Source organism: Mesoplodon densirostris, chromosome 1 (genome assembly GCF_025265405.1).
Source record: "Mesoplodon densirostris isolate mMesDen1 chromosome 1, mMesDen1 primary haplotype, whole genome shotgun sequence".
In the NCBI taxonomy this organism is placed as follows: Eukaryota; Metazoa; Chordata; class Mammalia; order Artiodactyla; family Ziphiidae; genus Mesoplodon; species Mesoplodon densirostris.
The window spans coordinates 180,823,112-180,845,812 of record NC_082661.1 but is presented as its reverse complement, the minus strand read 5'-3'; the positions used below and the strand labels follow the sequence as shown (position 1 = coordinate 180,845,812).

The window sequence follows — 22,701 nt, the reverse complement described above, 5'->3', positions numbered from 1 at the left end:
TTAGTGTTTGTCTTTGCCTGGCTTATTTCACTTACCATAATGCCCTTGAGGTTCATACATGTTGTTACAAATGAAAGGATTTCCCCTTTTTATGGCTGAATAATATTCCAGTGTGTGTGTGTGTGTGTGTGCGTACATATGCACACAAACATGTACACATCACATTTCCTTTATCCACTCATTTGGCAAAGGACACTTAGGTTGTTTAAATATCTTGGCTATTGTGAATAATGCTTCAAAAAACATGAGAATGTATTTACCTCTCTTGAGATCCTGTTTTCACTTCCTTCAGAAATACATCCAAAAGTGGAACTGCTGGGTCCTACAGTAGTTCTATTTTTAAGTTTTTGAGGAAGCTTCATATTGTTTTCCCTAATGGCCGCACCAATTTATATTCCCACCAGCAGTATACAGGGCTCCCCTCTCCTCCATATACTTGTCCTTTTTTAAAAAAAAATTATAGCGATCCTAACAGATGTGAGGTGATCTCTCATTGTGGTCTTGATCTGTATTTTCCTGATGACTGTGATATTGACATTGAGCACCCTTTTCATGTACCTTTTGGTCATTTGTATATCTACTCTGGAAAAATGTCTGTTCTGGTCCTTTGCCCATTTTAAAATTAGATTGTTTTTCAGCCATGAGTTACGTGAGTTCCTTATATATTTTAAATATTAACCCCTAATCAGATACATGATTTACAAATATTTTCTCTCATTCCACAGGATGACTTTTCATTTTGTTGACTGTTTTATTTGCTGTGCAGAAGCTTTTAGTTTATTTTTGCTTTTGGTACCCATGTGCTTTTGGTGTCACATCCAAAAAATGCCTACCAAGACTAATGTCAAGGAACTTACCCATTTTTTCTCCTAGAAGTTTTACAGTTTCAGGTCTTACATTTAAGTCTTTACTCCATTTGAGCTACCTTTTGTGAGTGGTGTGAATTAGGAGTCCAGTTTTTGCATATAGATACCCGTATTTCCCAGCATCATTTATTGAAGAGACTATCCTTTTCCACTGTGTGCTCTTGGCACCGTATCAATGATTAGTTGCATTTATTTCTGGGCTATCTATTCTGTTTGACTGGTATATGTGTCTGCTTTTATACCAGTATCATACTGCTTTGATTACTACAGCTTTGTAAAACAGTTTAAAATCAGAAACCATTATGCCTTCACTTCATTGTTCTTTCTCAAGACTGCTTTGGTTATTCTGAGTCTTTCGTGGTTTTATATGAATTTTAAGATTGTTCTGTATCTGTGAAAAATGCCATTGGAATCTGGATAAGGATTGCATTGAAGCTGTAGCTCACTTTGAGCAGTATGGATATTTTAACAATATTACTTCTTCCAATCCAAGAACATGAGATATTTTTCCAATTATTTCTGTCTTCTTCAATTTCCTTCATTGATGTCTCATATAGTTTTCAGTGTACAGGTCTTTCATCTGCTTGGCTCACCTTTATTACTAAGCATTACGTTTTTGATACTATTGTAAATGGGACTACTGCTTCATTTCTCTTTCAGATAGTTTGTTTACAGTGTATAAAAACGCAACTGATCCTTTAAAAAATATTTACTTGCTTATTTGTTTGCGTCAGGTCTTAGTGGTGGCACACAGGATCTTCACTGTCGTGTGTGGGATCTTTGTTGCAGCATGTGGGATCTTTAGTTGTGGCATGCAAACTTATTAGTTGCAGCATGTAGGATCTAGTTCCCTGACCAGGGATCAAACCTGGGCCACCTGCATTGGGAGCATGGAGTCTTAGCCAATGGACCACAAAGGAAGTCCCGCAACTGATTTTTTTTTTTTTGGCTGTGTTGGGTCTTCGTTGCTGTGTGCGGGCTTTCTCTAGTTGAGGCGAGCGGGGGCTACTCTTCATTGCGGTGCGCGGGCTTCTCACTGCAGTGGTTTCTCTTGTTGCGGAGCACAGGCTCTAGGTGTGTGGGCTTCAGTAGTTGCGGTATGTAGGCTCAGTAGTTGTGGCATGTAGGCTCAGTAGTTGTGGCTCATGGGCTCTAACGCACAGGCTCAGTAGTTGTGGTGCACAGGCTTAGTTGCTCTGCGGCACATGGGATCTTCCCAGACCAGGGCTTGAATCTGTGTCCCCTGCATTGGCAGGCGGATTCTCAACCACTGAGCCACCACGGAAGCCCCCCACCAACTGATTTTTATACGTTAATTTGTATCCTACAACTTCACTGTATTTACTGGTTTTAACAGATTTTTTGAGGAGTCTTTAAGGTTTTCTATATAAAATATCAAGACATCTGCAAAGAGACAATTTTAGTTTTTCCTTTCTAATTTCGATGCCTTTAGTTTCTTTCTCTTGACTAACTGCTGTGGCTAGGACTCCCAGTACTATCTTGAACAGCAGTGGTGAGAGTGGGCATCCTGTCTTGTTCCTGATCTTAAAGGAAAAGCTTTCAAATTTCCACCATTAAGTATTATGTTAGTGGTGGGTTTGTCATAGATGGCCTTTATTATGTTGAGGCATGTTCCCTCCATATTCACTTTGTTGACAGTTTTTATCATAAAAAGATGCTCAATTTTGTCAAATGCTTTTCCTGTATCTACTAAGATGACAATATGATTTGTATCCTTCATTCTGTTAATGTGGTATATAACACTGATTTGTAAATGTTGAACCATCCTTGCATCCCAGGGATAAATCCCACTTGATCACTGGCTATATAATCATTTAAATGTACTGCTGAATTTAGTTTGCTAGTATTGAGTAGTTCTGCATCTACATTCATCAAGGATGTTGGCTTGTAATTTACTCTCCTTGCAGTGTCTTTCTGTGTCTTTGGTATCAGGATGGTGCCGGCCTTACAAAGTAAGTTTGGAAGTGTTCCCTCCTCTTCTGTTTTTCAGAGGAGTTTGAGATGGACTGGTGTTAATTACTTTTTAAATAGTAGAATTCACCATCCAGTAAATGAGCTTCTCTTTTTTGGGAGATTTTTGAAGACATCCAGTCCCGGGCTTTTCTTTGCTGGGAGACTTTTGACTACTGATTCAATCTCCTTACTCATCAGAAGCATATTCAGATTTTGTTTCTTTATGATTCAGTTTTGGCAGTTAGTATATTTGGCAGTTAGTATGCTTTTGGAATGTATCCATTTCATCTAAGTTATCTGGTAAATTTGTTGGTATACAATTATTGATAGAAGTCTCTTATGAATCTTTGTATTTCTGCATTATCAGTTGTATTGTCTCCTCCCCGTTTGAGTCTTTCCTTCTTAGTCTAGCTAAAGATTTGTCCATTTAAAAAAAAATCTTTTCAGAAAAACAGCTCTTAGGTGTGTTATTCTTCTCTGATGTTTTTCTAATCTCTATTTCATTTATTTCTGCTCTGATCTTTGTAATTCCCTTCCTTCTGCTAACTTTGGACTTAGTATGTTGTTGTTCCTAGTTCCTTGAGGTATAAAGTTAAGCTGTTTATTTGCAATCTTTTTTCTTAATGTAGGTGTTTATTGCTATAAACTTCCCTATTAGAGCTGCTTTTGTTGCTTCCCATAAGTTTTGTCATGCTGTGTTCCCATTTTCATTTCTCAAGATATTTTAAAATTTCCCTTTTGGGCCTCCCTGGTGGCGCAGTGGTTGGGAGTCCGCCTGCCGATGCAGGGGACGCGGGTTCGTGCCCCGATCCCGGAGGATCCCACGTGCCGCGGAGCGGCTGGGCCCGCGAGCCATGGCCGCGGGGCCTGTGTGTCCGGAGCCTGTGCTCCGCAGCGGGAGAGGCCACAGCAGTGAGAGGCCCGCGTACAGCAAAAAAAAAAAAAAAAAAAAAAAAAAAAAAAAAATTTCCCTTTTATTTCTTCTATGACCCAATGATTATTCAGAAGTGTACTTTTTTTTTTTTGCTGTACGCGGGCCTCTCACTGCTGTGGCCTCTCCCGTTGCGGAGCACAGGCTCCGGACATGCAGGCTCAGTGGCCACGGCTCACAGGCCCAGCCGCTCCGCGGCATGTGGGATCCTCCCGGACTAGGGCACAAACCCGTGTCCCCTGCATCGGCAGGATGATCTCAACCACTGCACCACCAGGGAAGCCCAGAAGTGTACTTTTTAATTTCCACATATTTGTGAATTTCCCGGCTTTCCTCCTGTTAATGATTCCTAGTTTCATACTACTATGGTTGGAAAACATACGTGATATTATTTCAATCATCTTATATTTGTTAAGACGTGTTTCTGACCTAGCATGATCTCTCCTGCAGAATGTTCCACTGTTTGCTTGAGAAGAATGTATATCCTGCTACTCTTGGATACAATGTTCTGTATATGTCTGTTAGGTCCATTTGATATAAAGTGTACTTCAAGTCAAATATTCCTTATTGATTTTCTATCAGGATGATCCAGCCTCTGTTGAAAGTGGGGTACTTAAGTCCCCTACTGTTATTGTGTTGCTGTCTATTTCTGCCTTCAGATCTGTTAATACTTGTTAATATTTGCTGTGTTGGGAACATATATAGGTACAATTGTTATACGTTCTTGAGGAACTGAACCCTTTAATATTTCTTTAATATTATTTAATATAGAGGTCATATTTAAATTTTCTTGATTAGTATTTTATTACAGCATGTCAGAAAGCATATGTCTGATTGGTAAAGTTAAAAATAAGTAAGTAGGACAGTGTGTTCAGCCTAATCTATCCCCATTAAGCTTAATGTTGATCTTTGACTAGATCCATTATTTCATTAGGGAATATAAAATGGAGATTTTCTAATCTTATTATTTCTTCTAAATTTATTAGTCGAAATTCTTCTATAGAGAAGTTAACTCATCAACTATTGAGCTATTGTAAAATACAATTTGCAATTAAGAGGTAGAAGAAATGCTTCTTTCTCATTTACAGATTTTTAGAAAAATAAGTTGTTGCCCTAGCAACCTCCAAAGATAAGCAATGAAGTTTGCTTTGTGTTGATTTGGGTAAGAAGATGATCATTATAAAGTCACAGATTTTTATATATTTGGTATCTTTCCATTTATTGAAGATATTATTTATTTTGTTAACCACTGAAAACTCCTTCAAGTTGTCCTTGTGACATGATCTTAGTAGCCTTTGCTTTTTTGTGACACAAAATACTCAAGGCTATTTTCATACTTTTTTTTTTGGTCCCAGGTATGAGATCAGGCTCTTCTCTAAGAAGCCCTGGTTCTTTTTAGTATAGAGTCTACAACAATCAAAGGATGTTCATTGCTTCCAGATTACAAATGTTTAGTTATTTCTAGAACCTTTTGGTGGTCATAGCAAATTAAAAAACAAAACAACAACAACAACAAACCACACACCAAAAAAACAAACAAAAACAAAACAAAACAAACTTATTTTAGAAGGAGAAAAATAAGAATTCACACTGATACTTGTGATTCAAAGCAAAGATTACAGAGTTTTAATTTAATTGCTACCATTTTATATCTCTTTTCTCTTAAGCTGAAAATCATAGTTTCTAATGAGAGTAATACAAATACTTAATTGCTTTATCCTATTCTACATACAATATACTGAAAATAAATGCTGTCAATTTTACTACTAACAATAAGACTACAGAATGCAGTTTAAGACCTCTTTGTGAATTCGGTTTATCTTTAGGCTATTTCCCATCAGTGATGCACAACAAAATACTGTACTTTAAAATGCCCTAGAAGAATTCTTCTTTCTGTATTTGTGCCACTTGTAATTTTGAAGAATTCTTTTAACATATAAGCTTTTTAATTATGTGTAACAGTTTCTAGGTTCCAAAGTCAAACCTATAAGGCAAGGCTCATTTGGTCTACCTATTAATTCTTTTCAAATATAAATAACATGTACCTTCTTCTTTTTCCTTAACAATAATATATCCTGACAATCGTTCCACAACATAATATATAGATCTTCCTCATTCTGTTTTACAGGGCATGGTACTCCACGCAGTGGGGTTACCACAGTTTACTGAATTAGACTGTTACTGATGGGAATCTGGATTTCTTCTCTTCGTTATTAAAATACTGCCACCATAAATGGCCTGTGTATACATAACTTAGTATCTTTGGAACAGATTCTTAAAGGGATTCTTAAAGGGATCTTACTAAGGGATTGATAAGTCAAAAGGTATATGTATATATGATTTGCATAAAGAATTTGTAAAAGAACTTGAAAAAAATTGACATCATTATGGTAGTGTCCTCATATCCATTAACATGTATGTCTTTCCATTTATTCTGATTTTAAAAATCTGTTTTAAAAGTTTTCCTAATGTTTGTTTTGCATAAGGAAACTGCTTTGTAAAGCGATACTAATCTATTTGCGAGAAGCTCTTCCAGAAAAGCAAAAGACATTGATATAGAACTATATTCTAACTTTAAACAAGGAAAAATAAAATATTTTACTTTTGAAATATTTAAAACTATCTGATTTTGTTAAAAATAATATACACCAAGAATTCCAGTGAAAAAATATCACCAGCTACTGTTTTGAGAGAGAAATACATAAGATTAATAGAATTAGCGTTTTTTAAAAACTCAATAGATATAAAGAGAAATCTTTAGAAATCTTGGGAAAATAAGATGAGTGGTTATCTGAAAGGCTGAATTTGAAAAGCATTAACATGTGAATCTTTCTACCACAAAGTTAGTCCTATGGAAAGATATTATACAAAGTATTTTTTTACTATTATCTTCAACACAGCCTTATTTCTCCTAAATACCAATGACAGAAGAGAATGACTAAAATTTATAACTTGCCGGCAGTGATTACACCTGTAATTTGAATGACAAAAAAAAAATCAATGAGGGGCCTCCCTGGTGGCGCAGTGGTTGAGAGTCCGCCTGCCGATGCAGGGGATACGGGTTCGTGCCCCGGTCTGGGAGGATCCCACATGCCGCGGAGCGGCTGGGCCCGTGAGCCATGGCCGCTGGGCCTGCGCATCCGGAGCCTGTGCTCCGCAACGGGAGAGGCCACAACAGTGAGAGGCCCGCATACCGCAAAAAGAAAAAAAAAAAAAATCAATGAAATATGGTAATAAGATCAGTAAGGATAGTAAAACTTCCTTACTCAAAAGCAAGTAATATAAAATTTTTAAAAATTAACTTTTGTGGGGCTTCCCTGGTGGCGCAGTGGTTGAGAGTCCACCTGCCAATGCAGGGGACCCGGGTTCGTGCCCCGGTCTGGGAAGATCCCACAGGCCATGGAACGGCTGGGCCCGTGAGCCATGACCGCTGAGCCTGCGCGTCTGGAGCCTGTGCTCCGCAACGGGAGAGGCCGCAACAGTGAGAGGCTCGCGTACCGCAAAAAAAAAAAAAAAAAAAAAAAAAAAATTAACTTTTGTACTGGTCATTATAATATTTTTAAAAGTACCTTTAGTACACTATATTTGATAAGGACTGAGAATAATTCTTCTTCTAAAATTCCCAGTGTGAGAGTAAGTGTGTAGAAATTTTATAAATCTGATTAGAAGTTAATTTTTTCTTGCCAATTTTATCTACTATGCAGGATATAAAGATAAAGAAGCAAAAACATTAATTTCTAATTTAGCCAATGATAACTTGCCAGTTCCTTTATGTTAACATGATTATAATAAATAATACTGCTGGTAAAGGTTAGTTTAATGTTTTTATTTTCATTTTACTTCTCATTGCTAGAGAACTATACAGTATTGATACTGAACTGGTACATACCCAACAAAGTGAGAGGTCAGAGTTAAAGCCATTAACAAGATTGTGATGAAAGCCCATTATAACTGCTTGAATAATACCTGGCCTATGGATAATAGAGGGATTCAGTCTCTATTACTTGTTATACGGCACATGGGAGTTAAATTAATATTAGGCAGAGTTATGCAATATAAATGGGATTGAAGCACAAAGCCTGACAAACTAAAAAGGAATTATTTCATTCACAGTATTATTAAAGCAGTATTTCACATGAAGTTGAAAAATTCAACTATATGATCATCACACAAACAGTAGATCACAATTCACATTTCATAACATGAAACAGTTGAAATTTAACGTAGTTTTTGAGAACAGATAATAACCTAAGTCCCTTTTTTAAGATAAATTATTTTTTAGACATCAATAACACTCAAGTTTCAAAGTAAATATCATGAAAATATTCACTAATTATGAAATAACTACCATAACTATTAATAAAAAAGTTTTATAGGAGTACAATACCTTGGTTAGTGCGGCAGTATGATCTTCTCCACAACAAATATAAACAATTTTCTGTGTTCTTAGTGACTTTAGTAAATTAGGAACATACCTATCTGAAAATTCCAACAAGAGTCATTAACGAACAGTATTTTTAAAATTAAAAGCTTCTAAAATGTGTTTCCTCTACAGCTTTCAGAACTGTGGAAGATGGTGATAACTAAACAATTTTAACAATTCAATGATTTTGTGGTACAAGCCTACTAAACTGGGCTCCCATGCCTTTCTATTCATGCTACTGTGATAAAGGAGAGCTCTAAAAAGAGTAACTTAAGTGCTAAACTGCCTAAATGCCAATCTGCATAGGACTCCACAATCAAGGAATTTCAAAGCTATCTGACTGCTTCTAATACATGCACATCATTCTTTATATTCACCTCATGATAATTAAGCTCATAGAATCCTACTTTAAAAAGCCTGAAAATTATACTTTCTGCTATTTTATAGCAGAAAAGAGATATAATGTCTTAATCTGACATATTTTTCTCATGCAAAACAAAATATTTTAACATTCTTTCTGAGAGTATTATTTATCATTACCAGTTGTTACTAGATCAACAACTCATTTTTGTCTAAGTCATTATAATTATGTTGAACTTTATTAAATTAGTTTTTGTATTTCAAATACTGGCATTCAACCTAATGTAGCTATGAAAAATCAGTTTCCAAGATCCCAACTTGTTTTAAGCAGTTAATAATTTTTTAAAATTCAAAAAGTTTATTTTCAAGACTCTAGCATCACTGTTAACAGTGATTAATTAAATGACTCAGATTTAAATATTTCCTTGAAATACTCAAATAGATGAACACTTCATGTTACTTTTCAGGATAATTTTATAATTTTTTTCCACTGATGGTGGCTGATAATATGATTACCAATTTGAAGTAATGTTTTTCTCAACTTTCTTTTAGTGAACATCCAACATTGAAGATTTTTGTCCAGATATACTTTCTATATTTTATTCTAGAATAAAATAATATATTTGGCCTTCCCACAATCTCCTAAAAATATTATTATCAAATGGAATTTTTAAATTAACCTCTCATCCCCACCTCAACAACCAGGGAAGATTTGGGTACACTTCTCTCTGACACTAAGAATCACTGATATATCTCAAAACATCATCTCTTTTTAAAAATATATTTATAAATAATGCAAACCTACCATTTTCATCATTAAGACCTAGTTGACCAAATTTGTTGCGTCCCCATCCAAAGATAGCTCCAGAAAGGGTGAGTACAAAACTATGGGCTCCTCCTGCTGCAACTTGCATGAAAGGGATTCCAAGTAAAGACTTAATCAGTTGTGGTGAAGCTTGCTTTTTACAGTCAATGCCTAAACCCAACTGGCCATATTTATTCTGTCCCCAACAGAAGACTTCACTTGCTGTAAAACAAAAATCATAAATTACTATTTTTCTAACACAAAAAAAATTTCACTTGAAAATCATCAGTTATTTTGGGATTTCTTCCTCTTTGATGAAAATACATATTCCTCCTTATTAAATTTATTTCTTATATGGAAACAATATTACCTTGAATAATCCATGTTAATACAGTTTTAGTTTGACTTACTTTACTGATGAATGGGTAAGTCACATAACTGGGGATAATCTCATTTCCTGATGTTCCTCAAGAAAGGACCATCTCTTTTTAGTATTCCTCAGGTCTCACTTTTATTCTATGATGTCTCCCAGGAGGTACTCATTCAAGCTCAAGGTTTCAGTTATCAATTATATGCTATCACATTCAAAATTTATCACTAGCCCAGATCTCTCCTCTGAGCAATAAACCCATGTATCCAATTGTTTACCTGACAGCCATACTTCGATATTTGAAAGGTATTTCCAGCTCAACATGCCCTAAACTCAATTCATGACCCCCATCCTACCTCCCATACCTGGACCTCTTCCTAGTGTTCCTCATTCTCAGTAGGTAACACCTTAACTGATTCAGCAGCACAAGCCATAAACAGAGGAGTCATCCTTAATACTCCTCTCCTCTCTTACCTTATACATAGATTTTTATCAATCTATCATCAAGTTATATACAGTTTTCTTTCAAAAGAAAAATATGGCGAATAGATCCACTCCTCACCATTTCACCTGGTTCTTGTAACAGTTCTCTTGTCACATTTGCTCACCCACTGCTACATTTTTTGCAACTTTAAACATCTTTTTTACTTAAGTAAGTCTCCCTTCAAAACTAGATTCCTGGTTCCTCTCCCAAGAGACAAGCACTCTTACTAATTGCTGATATGTACTTCCAGAAATACTCTATGGACATACCAGCAGACATTTGTATATATACAAAGAGATATAAAAATGTACATCTGATATATGACAGACACCATTAATAATGGTCTGGATAAGTTTCAAATTAACTGTTCTATAAATTTATGTCTGTGTGTTTATTTCATAATAAATCTCAAATGAGTTGACTCTTTAAAAAAATGTAGATTTGAAATGCTGCTCACCTGAAAAAAACAGAGATCAGTGCCTTCTCACTGCTCGAGTTAAATACTTTTAACAAGGCTTATAAGGCTCTGTAAAATCTACCTATGTTTCTGAGCTCATTTCATACCAGCCTCTTCCCTCACTTACTATACTCTAGTCATACTCACCTTCCTTTATATTCTCCAATGACCATTTCTTACACACTTGCTGTCTCATACACTCTGCCTAAACCTTCCCCTCACCCTTGTCTAGTTTACTTCTATTGTCTCCCAACAGGAAGCCTTCCTTGATCTGCCAGATTAAGTTCAGTCCCCCTGTTATATGATCTAAATATCCCAAACTTTTTTACTTACACTCTCTTTTCATAGTATGTAACTATATTGTTATTTGTGTGACTGCACCATAAGGGTTGGTAGTGTACTGCTTACCACTGTTTACTGTACACCCTAATGTGCCTAGTTTGTACTGAGAGATCAAAAAAAAAATTTTTTTTCCCATTAGATGAGTAAGATACTGCTAAAACATGAAGCTGAATAGGGGAAAAGAATACCTGTAAGATACCTCAAGATAGAAAAACTGTCCTCATCGGTAAAACCTTTGGGTTTAAATTTATCTTGGATTTACCTACCAAAGTATCAAAAGAGGAGGTGGCAAAGTAACAACAAAGAATACAGGGATGCCAGCCTCCACCCCTTACTTTATTCCTTTGATGGAATAAATCCAAATTCCTTAATATGGCATGTAAGGCCCTTTGTAACAGATTTGTTTTTACTTTAGTCTCAACTGAAGTATGAAAATGTCTCCCATGCTCTCAAAATACCCACGTAAAACTATATTCCGATACTCAAATACACAAAATATTTCCCAGATTCTATGCCTTTACTAGTACTATTACCTTAGCCAATTTTCCCTAGCTGCTTCACAACCTCTCCAATTCTGAAGAAATTGTAATCATCTTTCAAGACTTGCATCAAATATCAATCCCTTCTTTCTTGTTACCAATTCTATTGACTGAAACTAATTAAACTTTTTTCCTTATGCCCATACTTTACTTTTCCTTTAACCAAAAGTAGTATATATTTTTTCTGCCTCAATTATATTATTTGTATATCTGCCTCTTCTACTAGATGGTACGATCCCTAAAACTTTCTCTTAACTTATCCATATTTCCCTATAGTTCTAGTCTACTGTTTCATTCATAGTAGGCCTTACTAAGCATTTAATAAATAAAAATAATAATAATGAAGCCACTGGAACTTATTTTTTTAAATAATAAAAAACAAATATATGGCAGGCTCTTTACTAACCCATGTTACAATCCTTAGCTGGCATAGGAAGAAGTCAAATAAACAAAGGTTATAAGATGCTTAGCCTTCTCTGTTTCTATTCACAAAAAATTTATCTGTAAGCGCAAATGAACTTGGGCAAGTTATAAACTTCCCCAGCTATAAAAGAATAATGTTCGGCAGGCTAAAGAACAATTAGACACAAAAAATCAATTTCATGTCTATATGCTAGTAATAAACGATTTGAAAATGACACCAGAGTAACAAAAAATATCAAATATCTAGGGAAAAATCTAATAAAACGTGTATAAGACCTCTCCACAGAAAACAACGTAATACTCTTGAGAAAAATTTAAAAGAGATTAAAATAAATGGAGGGATATAGCATGCTCAAGAATTGAAAGACTCAATATTATAAAGATTTTCCTCAAACTGATTTAGAGGTAATGCAATCCCAATCAAAATTCCAACACTTTAAGTATCTGTGAAAATTGACTAGCTAATTCTAAAATGTATATAGATATGAAAAGGATCAAGAAGAACCAAGACAATCTTTAGTAAGAACGAAGTCGGAGGAATTTTGACTCAATTAAAGTATCAAGTAATAAAACTGAAAAGAGGAAAGAAAATAAAAGTAATGCTTACCTTTAGAAAGTGCAAGTGAATGATAGTAGCCACAAGCAACCTGTACTATCTGGATATCCGACAAACTTTTAATATTTCTAGAAAATAAGAAGAGAGATCAGGATCAGTTAATTCCATTTAATAAATGGGGGCTGAATGCTATTTATTTATGTGATTTACTGACCACCTACTATGTGCAAATAGTTTCCTTACCAGCAGTTCCTTACTAGCATGACTTAGCAGTTCATATTTTTTCTCATACAGGCCCAATTTACCAAAAAATTATGCTAAAATCAGTAAACAAAATCTAAATATGAAAAAATTAAGAGATATGAGAAAACACTTTGAAAGGACAATATTTAAGCACAGTAAACTATGCTCGCAGCTCAGTGCTTTCTTTTTATTTTTTTAATAAGTTTATTTTATTTATTTATCGATTTATTTTTATCCTTGGCTGCACTGGGTCTTCGTTGCTACATGCAGGCTTTCTCTAGTTGTGGCGAGCAGCGGCCATTCTTCATTGCAGTGTGCAGGCTTCTCAATGTGGTGGCTTCTACTGTTGCGGAGCATGGGCTTTAGGCACGCAGGCTTCAGTAGTTGTGGCACGCGGGCTCAGTAGTTATAGCTCATGGGCTCTAGAGTGCAGGCTCAGTAGTTGTGGTGCATGGGCTTAGTTGTTCTGTGGCATGTGGGATCTTCCCAGACCAGGGCTCGAACCCATGTCCCCTGCACTGGCAGGTGGATTCTTAACCACTGTGCCACCAGGGAAGCCCCTCAGTGCTTTTATGATGCAGATGTTATTATCATCAAAATTTGAAAAATCTTTAGCTTGAAGTATGAAACTTGGCAATGTATTTGTAAAACAAATGTACATGATCCAATTTGTCAAAAATTGGTGTTTGGCCTAGTTTATTATATGTTCTCCTCCGTCAGGTTCCTTAAGAACCAACAAGAATTCCTATCATATGGTGCTACCAATTCACAAATTATGAAACCTATTCCTCTTGGACTATCCTTTTGCTTTGCATCTAAATCAATGATATTAAATTTAATTCTTTACTAGAGAAATTTAATCAATTCATATGTATTATGATCAGTGATGTGTTCAGTCATATTTCTGCCATCTCATGTTTCTTACTTATATTTTTTATAGTTTCTTTTTCCCCCTGATTTCTGATTTTTCCTTAACTGCAATGTAATTCTAAAGGATAACTGTTAAAACATTACAAAAATCAAGAAACTATGTGCATCAACCATCCCAGGTTTTCTTTATGTAGCTCCCCTTCAGTTGCTCATTCTGTTTTTCCTGGATGAATGTTTTTAAGAAAAAAGGGGGTGTGGAAATATATTATGTTTCTTATTTCCCTTTACCTGATACTGCCACCTGACCTGATTCTGCCATATGAGAGTCCGGAGCAGTTCTGACCAGAGTGTCAATACCCATGATTTTCGGGAGGCAGCTTCAGCAAACCAAATTTTGAGTGGGAAAAAAGGGAGTTACTCTAATTCCATATTATTGTATTAAAAATAATTTTATTCAGTGGATTTATATCCTACAAAGCTTGAGAGTTGTACTGCTACATTTAGCAGAATCCAGCAAGTTAACAGGGTCCAGTGTACCTTCAGATTTTCAAATATAGCAAAAGGTCATTTTTTTTTTTTGCAGTTAGCAAAATCAAACACTGGCAATGCAAAAACAGGAATAAAAAATACACAGGGGGCTTCCCTGGTGGCGCAGTGGTTGAGAGTCCGCCTGCCAATGCAGGGGACACGGGTCCGTGCCCCGGTCCGGGAGGATCCCACATGCCGCGGAGCGGCTAGGCCCGTGAGCCATGGTCGCTGAGCCTGCGCGTCCGGAGCCTGTGCTCCGCAACGGGAGAGGCCACAACAGTGAGAGGCCCGTGTACCGGAAAAAAAAAAAACACGGATATGTACAACTGTGCTGAAATTACTAAACATTTACTGTTACTGCTTATGCATATTAGGCATATCATACACTGACTAGTGAACGGTATTAAATATTTTTAAAAACCAATTGCTCCAAATATCAAGTCTAGTTTGCAAGACTAAGTAAAATCTTTTAAAATTCTACATTCTCATAGCACCCTATGTTTTTTTTCCTTCACAGCATTTATCTCTACTAATTACTGGTGTACTTATTCATTTAATTATTACTATTAGTATACTCTGCTAAACAATAAGCTCTGTGAGGATGGACTATTATTATCTTATACCCATGGAATCCCTAGACCTACCATAGTGCCTGGCAAAAAATATGGGGAAAAAAAAAGTATGTGAAGTATCCACTGTTAGAGGATAAGTGAATCTGCAACTTCTTTGAGGCTTTAGTATTAAACTATTCATAAAATTTGCTTCCAAAAAACTTCTAAATTTACACAGCAATTTACAGAAAGTGATTCTCATTACCAAAATATTATCATACGGCTTAGAATATAACGTAAACGCTAATTTCTTTAGCCATGTCTGCTACAGAGACAAGTGAAGATATTCTTCTGTGGCATTACTGTTTTAAAGGAAAAAAACCTCTCCTTTTATCTCTATGGAGATTGAATACACTGAAGATTGTGGGGGGGTGGGAAGAGGAGAGGATATGCTTTCTTGTTTTGTTTTGTTTTGTTTTAAGCTTTCAGGAATTTAAAAAAGAAACAAAAATACTTGTGAATAGTAAAACAACTTTACAACATTCAATTTTTCCTAAAGAGACAAATTAGAAAATTCTTAATGTAACAAAATTTTATAGAATGCATCAAAAATAATCCCCAATGAGTAAAAAAGATAATGTAAATGTTTTCTGGTTTTCAATTTTTAAAAGGATTCAAATGCAGTTAACAGGAAAGTAAAATAAGCCAGAATAAATTTTGTAAATAAAAAATATATATACACACATACATGAAGATTCCTAATTAATCAAAACTATGAAAAGAAAATCAGAATTCAGATGTCTAGGGTAAACATTTTATAACTGCTTATAAATTTAAAATAACTCCCTAAAGTTTAGAGTTCTTGTCAAACATTTTTAAATGGCTATGACATTTAAAATTATTCATTGCAAAGAAAAGAATAATTTTGCCCTCCTGTTCTGCCTCCTGACCACACTTGCTGCTCATGTGGTCTATATGACGTGATGTGGCCTCTTCTGTCAGGAAACAGGCTTGAACAGTGTTAGCAACATAATGGGCTCAATCAAAACTTGCAATGATCTGGATGACTTTTCTGCAAATTACTGCCATGACTTTTTGGATGTAGAAATGGCCTGGTGTATTTGCCATTTGCCTTTGAATGTGTGGAATCAAGTGATTTCAGCTCCTTGGAAGAAGTTGTTTTACAGAAACCAGACCCCAACCAGACAGAGAATGATGACCATGAGCACATAGCCCCAGAACTGGCTGGAGCCTGAATACTGGTAACGTGATCAATCTCTGTGACCTCACCTGGTTACCTCACCACACACCAACCAGAAGACTGCATGAAATGATCACATTCCCCATGACCCTCATCCTCACTTTGTCTTTAAAAACCCATCCCTAAAAACCATTAGGAAGTTGGGGTCTTTTGAGCATTAGCTGCCCATTCTCCTTGCTTGTCACCTTGCAATAAATGCTACACTTTCCTTCACCACAAAAAAAAAAAGAAAAGAAAAGAATAATTTCTTTACTGAATTTTGAAATATGTTTGAAATTTGTAAGAAAACAGTTAATAAACTTGGAAATAAGATTTATACACCTCTCCCTTAGGAAGTCTTGAAGTCAAAACATATACCGTTGAATATGTGTACTGTTGTGTTGTTACATTTTTCAAACGTAATGTACGGTGGCAATATAGGCAAAAACGAGGCATTTCCAATTGTATGTTAAGGTAAAATTCTTTAACAACTGTTAACAAGGACTAGTGAAAAGTTTATATTATATAATCAAGAAGTTGAAGAACTAAAGCATTAAATATTTTGCCAATTCCAAACTCATCAAGGTGTATACATTAAGTACAGCTTTTTGTATGCCAATCATACCTCAATAAAGTGGTTTTAAAAATATATTTTGCCAGTAAAACATAATCAACAATTTTCTATTTTTCAATTAAGCCACAACTTTCTTACTGATTTGAGAAAAGTCTTAGCACCAACTCTTTGATTCTGAAAAATTTAGGTAACAACTGATCTAGTCTCTACCATTAAAAACTTCTAATTTTTTTTGTAATTTTCTTTTTAATCTGAAATGTTCTGCACTTTCAGATACTAATATTAGGCAGAAATTTTAATAAACTTCTTTTTCTTTGGGAGGGGCCGGGCGAACAGTGCCACATGGCTTGCAGGATCTTAGTTCCCCAACCAGGATTGAACCCGGGCCATGGTAGTGAAAGCGCCAACTCCTAACCACTGGACCGCCAGGGAATTCCTTGTAATATGCTTTTAAAAGTTCAATCAAGAAAATAAATTTTATTTTTGACCAAGGCGACAATTCAAACATGTTCAATTAGTTCCTGTAGCCCAGAAATCGCTGTTCTCACAAGAATCATCATATTATACCATCCTGTCATAATTTTTTCTTACAAAGTCCAAAAAAACAGAACTTTAAAAAATAAACTACTGGGCTTCCCTGGTGGCGCAGTGGTCGAGAGTCCGCCTGCCGATGCAGGGGACACGGGTTCGTGCCCCGGTCTGGGAAGATCCCACATGCTGCGGAGCGGCTGGGCCCGTGAGCCATGGCTGCTGGGCCTGCGCGTCCAGAGCCTGTGCTCCGCAACGGGAGAGGCCACAGTAGTGAGAAGCCCACATAATGCAAAAAAATTTTAAAAATAAATTAAAAATAAATAAAAAAATAAACTACAACCTTATTGCCAAAAATTGTTTTTCTATTTAAACTAAAAGATAGTAAAATCAGATTAACTTTTTTTAAAATAAAGGTATAACATATATCCTACATATAAAAAGAAATGACTAGCCAGAAATGCAGGTCCACAGAGACCACTGATATTGAATAATTTGTCTTTCCCCAAGAAATAATGATTTCAAAACAAAACAAAATAAGAAGTAGGAAAAGATTATCACCGTAAGAGTTTCAAATATAATCTATTTATTATTAATTTTACATTCATCTTTAAAGTGTTGCTTAATTTACATACTCTCATATATTGATATAAAAATGGGTTTTGTTCTCAAGAAAATACAGCCTAATGTGAATATTCACTTTTCTGATCATTCTTATGAAAATTATAAACACTAATTTTTAAGAACCTATTCACATATGTCTGAGTTTCCTCCTATATTCTACACATTTTATTCAAAATGTATGTGAAAGTTACAAAGCTGGCTGACATCTCTAAGCACCTAGAAAAAGCCTTGCATCTAAAAAATGATTTGGTGCTGAGATTTAGAAAGAAAAAAAAAAATCAATGGTTGTCTTTCATAAAAATATATTTCTACTGAAATACTAAATTGCCCTTTAAGACATGAAAGTATCAGTAAAAATGATATATATATGTCACAACAAATCAGATTAGTCCATGAAAAACTGAAAAGAATGAACAGGAAAGATGCCTTAATACACAGTTTAAAATTAATACAGATGTTCAGCAAATACACAAACAGAGTTTAAACCAAAGGACTCAAGATCTCTTACAAGTCCCCGTCCAGGTTCATAAAGAGTAAAGTCACAAATAGAGAATTACTGGGCAACCTTCAAGTAAGCCGTTATATAATAAACTCTTCTCCTTATAATTACCTTTCTCTCCAATTACTAATCATCTATGGATTACTGACTGAAATCTCTTATATCAGAACTGAACAGCAAAAAAAAAAAAAAAAAAAAAAGTAAGTATGAGGATTAAGAGAATTAAGCGGAGCAAAAATAAGGGAAACTAGACAGCCTTCCTGTGAATCATGGTTTTGGAAATACTGACTTAGAAAATCTAACATGTAAGTCTCTCTTCAAACCTAAAAACACAAAGTTCTTAAAAATCTTAAAAAAAAAATCCCATTCTACAACAATTACTTGTGGAAGGAAATAAAATCAGTAGACAATATGACAAATGTGAGATCACTCTGTTCCTATGAATGCTTTGTATTTTGTAGCCAACAGCCATTTGGCTGCAAATTAACATTTTCTAAAAGAAATCAAAACTGAAATGACTAAAAAAATTCAATTTACTTAGCTTAAAGAAAAAAATTTATCTCCCAACAGCACCATCATTAAGAGGCACTAAAAGCATAATGGGAAGTATGTTATTTAATTGCTACTGCAGAAGAAACAAAGGGGAAGAAATTTGTTTGGGAAGTTTTGTGGAATTTGGTTACAAGTTCGATAAACAAAACATGTTAATGTGTGTATCCAGAAGTCTCAACAGACAGTTCATTACTAGAACAAACATAAAATGTCAAACTAAAGATGAAAAAACCTTTTACTATGCTAAAACAAAGCAAATACTTCAAATGTATACTTTAAGTTTTTAAATAGACATACATATATATGAAGGAAGGTTATGGGCTTTTTATTTTAAAAACTCATTTCAAACGATAAGAGCTCCCGTTCTGTTTCTTTGTTTTTTGTTTTGTTTTTTTTGCACTGCGCAGCTTGTGGGATCTTAGTTACCCGACCAGGGATTGAACCCAAGCCCGCAGCAGTGAAAGCGTGGAGTCTTAACCACTGGACCACCAGGGAATTCCCTCCTGTTCTGAAATATATTCGTTCCTGTGCTCCATTTTCTTATCCTAGTAGTTACATCTACTTCTTAAACCAAAACAAACATTATCAATGTTAAATTAAAAACAAAGTATCTATATGTGTATATTACAAAAAATGCTACCTGGAATATATCTAAAATTAGTGTAATACCTTGGTTCCCTGGAGAGTTCTCTTTTGTCCCTATAACTATTACTAGGGGGAAAAAAGAAAACAAAAAACAAGAGTTTAAGGAGGCAAGAATTTGTGTAATTTTAAACACTAAGCATGAGTTAGTGTATTAATTATATGTCTAAAAGAACTGGATACTCTTCTTTAAATCTTTATGTTCATGCTTACAGTTTTTAATATTACAGCAATGGTTATGTCCTATATAAACCTGTAAGACTACAACATTGATGAAGCATTGCTTATTTTTAAATTTTGAAATAACTCTATGGTGAATTAGTGGTTAGCATAAATTAAATTGTGGTCACTGCTATGTAAAAATGTAGAAAGTGACTTATTCTTTCTACACTTTAAGCATGTGGGACTTCTATATTCAATAAAAACTTTATAAAGACTAAAAAAACAAGAGAAAGAAACATGCAAACAACCAATATTTAATAAATATTTCAGTGGCTGAGGTACTCAAGATAGTATAATTAATGGTTTAAATTAGTCTTAACCCACTTAAAATTTTTAGTGAGAGAAAATTTATAATAAAGTATGCATTCCCTACCCCTTTTCTTTACAAACATAAATAATTTGGGGAAATACGGAGTATATAAAAAACAGCACTCAATCCAAATTAAAGGCAAGAACCTACCTAGTAAATGCCTTAAGAACTCAAAGAGGAGAAGTAATTCGGTGTCAACTCTTAAATGCCCAGTAGTAAGCAGAATAATTTAGATAGCAAATTTATTATAAAAGATTGTTAAAGACCTCTTGTCGGTCACCTTTGTTACCTGGGTACTCTGATACATTCCTCTGATCCTAGCAGGCCAAGTTGTCCATCAGAATCGAGACCCCAAGCATACACCTGGCCCTTGTCGTTTAGTGCTAATGTATGAGCTTCTCCACATGAAACAGCTACGATATTTTGGGCATCCAGCGCAACAACCTGCTCTACAGAAATCAAGAAGAGAGACATTACATTCTAGTTTTAAACTCCCAACAAGAATAAAACAATAGTCTTCATCTTGTACAAAAAAGCTAAGGAAATGCTGAAATACAGACTAAGTATAACTTCAGTTATTCTCAAAAACCTAACAAATATGTTCCATACAAAATTCTCGCTGTGGTAAATACAGAGATATGTCATAGGGCATAATCAACTCAGAATACTAAGTGACTTTAACATTTGGGGAAAGAAATTAAGGGTTTATAAAGATTCTCTCCGAAAGTGCTCTTCATTCAAAGCCATTACCAATAAAAGAAAGGAGTCCAGCTGAAAGGGAACCATTTAAATAACTCAGCTGTTTTTTAACAATAAAATCATAACTGACATATACATTACCAAATGGATACTACTATGGAGTGATCCTGAAATTAAGGAAATAATCTGAATTAGCAAATTCTGACAGGAAACAAATTCTTTTCAGATCTCATAAATAAAGCATCTACTAGATACACTGAGGAGAGAACTGAAAGGCAATGTGACCATAACAAATAGATATCAGTTTATGGGCTGCTACTTTTAACATCAAAGACATAAAAATTCCACATGTGGTTAAAACATGTCCAAGCTTTTAACCAGAAATTAATTTAAAATATTGGCCCTTCATAAGACTGTCAGTAGCCACTGACAAATCAGTAAAGAAAGTGAAATTGCTTCCTTAGTCTCTTTAAGATGTGCATTGTCTATCAGGTTTTTTTTTTTACTAGTACACTACAAGTTTTAAGACATCATTTAAAATTAACCTTTTTTTAAAAAAATTAACCTTCTTTAGCCTAATAAGAAAGCTATGTCTTCATTAACTGAAAGTCCCTTGTTGCAGAGCTGTTAAAACTGAATCAGGGTTTCTTCAGAAGCACATTTTAGATCAATGTACAAATGCAGCTGTTCAATAATAAAGCAGATTACATGAAAGAAGTTTGAATCCCTATGTACAGAGAAATTCAAATTGTATCTGGGTTACTTATTCTGCATTTTGGGGTGGGAGGTCAGCCCTTAGACAGCCTTCATGAATCTGTATAACTCTAATGATATGTTATTTTAAGTACTTACCTTAAAGTACTATAAGTTAATAACTCGTAAAGTTGATGAATAGTACATGGAAGTTCACTATACTAATCTCTCACTTTTTGTGTATATTTTGTATATATGTTCTTATAAAATTAAACTGTAGAAACATATAAAAACAAAACATATGTAACACATTGCCTCCCCCCACCAAAAAGAAAAAAGAAATAGGACTTAAAAGTATGGCATCATTTATTTACATCAAAGCATCCCATAAATCTTAATTATGAAGAAGTAATATGCACAAAAGATCTGTTAATCTTTCACAGAGGCCCCTGAAATGAGTCAATATCTCTCCAAAACTATCCTCAAAGGAAATGCAGTAAAGAGCAGAAATGAAAGGAAGACAAGAAGGATGAATAAGACTGGTTGGTTCAACAATAATATATGAAGAGTACTGAAATTAGATAGCAATGGCTGTAAAATCAAAGGCACCAAAAATCCAAGCAACAAAGAAACAATCATGCATACCAAACACTAATATTTATTGTATACCATGTGTGCTCCAAGCACTAGACACACAAAGATAAATAAAACAGAGTTCTAGTCCTCAAGGAGTTTACAGTCTATAGAAAAACAAGCAAGAGAAGGATTGTTATTAAATGAAAAGGTAAAGACATACAAAAGGTACCAGGGGAACATGAGATACTTTTTAAAGCCCTGAAAGATACTAAGAAGAATTCTGGAAGACAGTGACACTAAGCTGTGTAGGTAAGGAAAGAGGAAGAGATTCCATGTACCCATGAGAGAAAACTCAAATCATTTCTTCAAATACAGCAAAACAAACTAAAAGCAAAGTGAAAAGACTGATTAAAAAAAAAAACAGGAAAAATGTTATTCATGTCAAATAAAGAAATAACCTCCCTAATATTTAAAGACTAACTGGGGCAGGTAGGGGAGAGCAGTAATTCAATGAAAAATGGGCAAAAGATGTGAATTGATAGTTCACACAAAGAAGAAACAGAAATGGCCCTTAATCCTATGAAAAGATGTTCAACTTCACTGATGAGAGAAATGAAAATTCAAACTACACTGAGAAGCCAATAATATGTTCACTTAGAAAATTCATAAAGCCATACACTTTTATTTTGCATACTTAATTATAAAAGTTTATCAAAGGAATGAGAAGACAAGGCACTGACTGGGAGAAAATATTTGCAAAAGACACATCTAATAAAGGACTGTTATCCAAAAAAAAAAAAAAAAAAAAAACACCCTCTTA

General features: G+C 34.8%; 1 protein-coding gene across 5 annotated transcripts in view; it reads right to left on the bottom strand.

Annotated features, from left to right (window-relative positions):
* HERC4 (HECT and RLD domain containing E3 ubiquitin protein ligase 4) overlaps window positions 1-22,701 on the bottom strand; it is a 136,239-nt gene that overhangs the window by 87,879 nt on the left and 25,659 nt on the right. For all 5 annotated transcript variants that reach the window (XM_060113139.1, XM_060113117.1, XM_060113109.1 and 2 more), the window contains 4 exons: window positions 20,203-20,362; window positions 12,582-12,658; window positions 9,360-9,581; window positions 8,159-8,250 (listed from right to left, as the gene is read on the bottom strand). In XM_060113139.1, coding sequence (XP_059969122.1) covers window positions 8,159-8,250; window positions 9,360-9,581; window positions 12,582-12,658; window positions 20,203-20,362 — 551 coding nt within the window. The remainder of the gene's footprint in view (window positions 1-8,158; window positions 8,251-9,359; window positions 9,582-12,581; window positions 12,659-20,202; window positions 20,363-22,701) is intronic.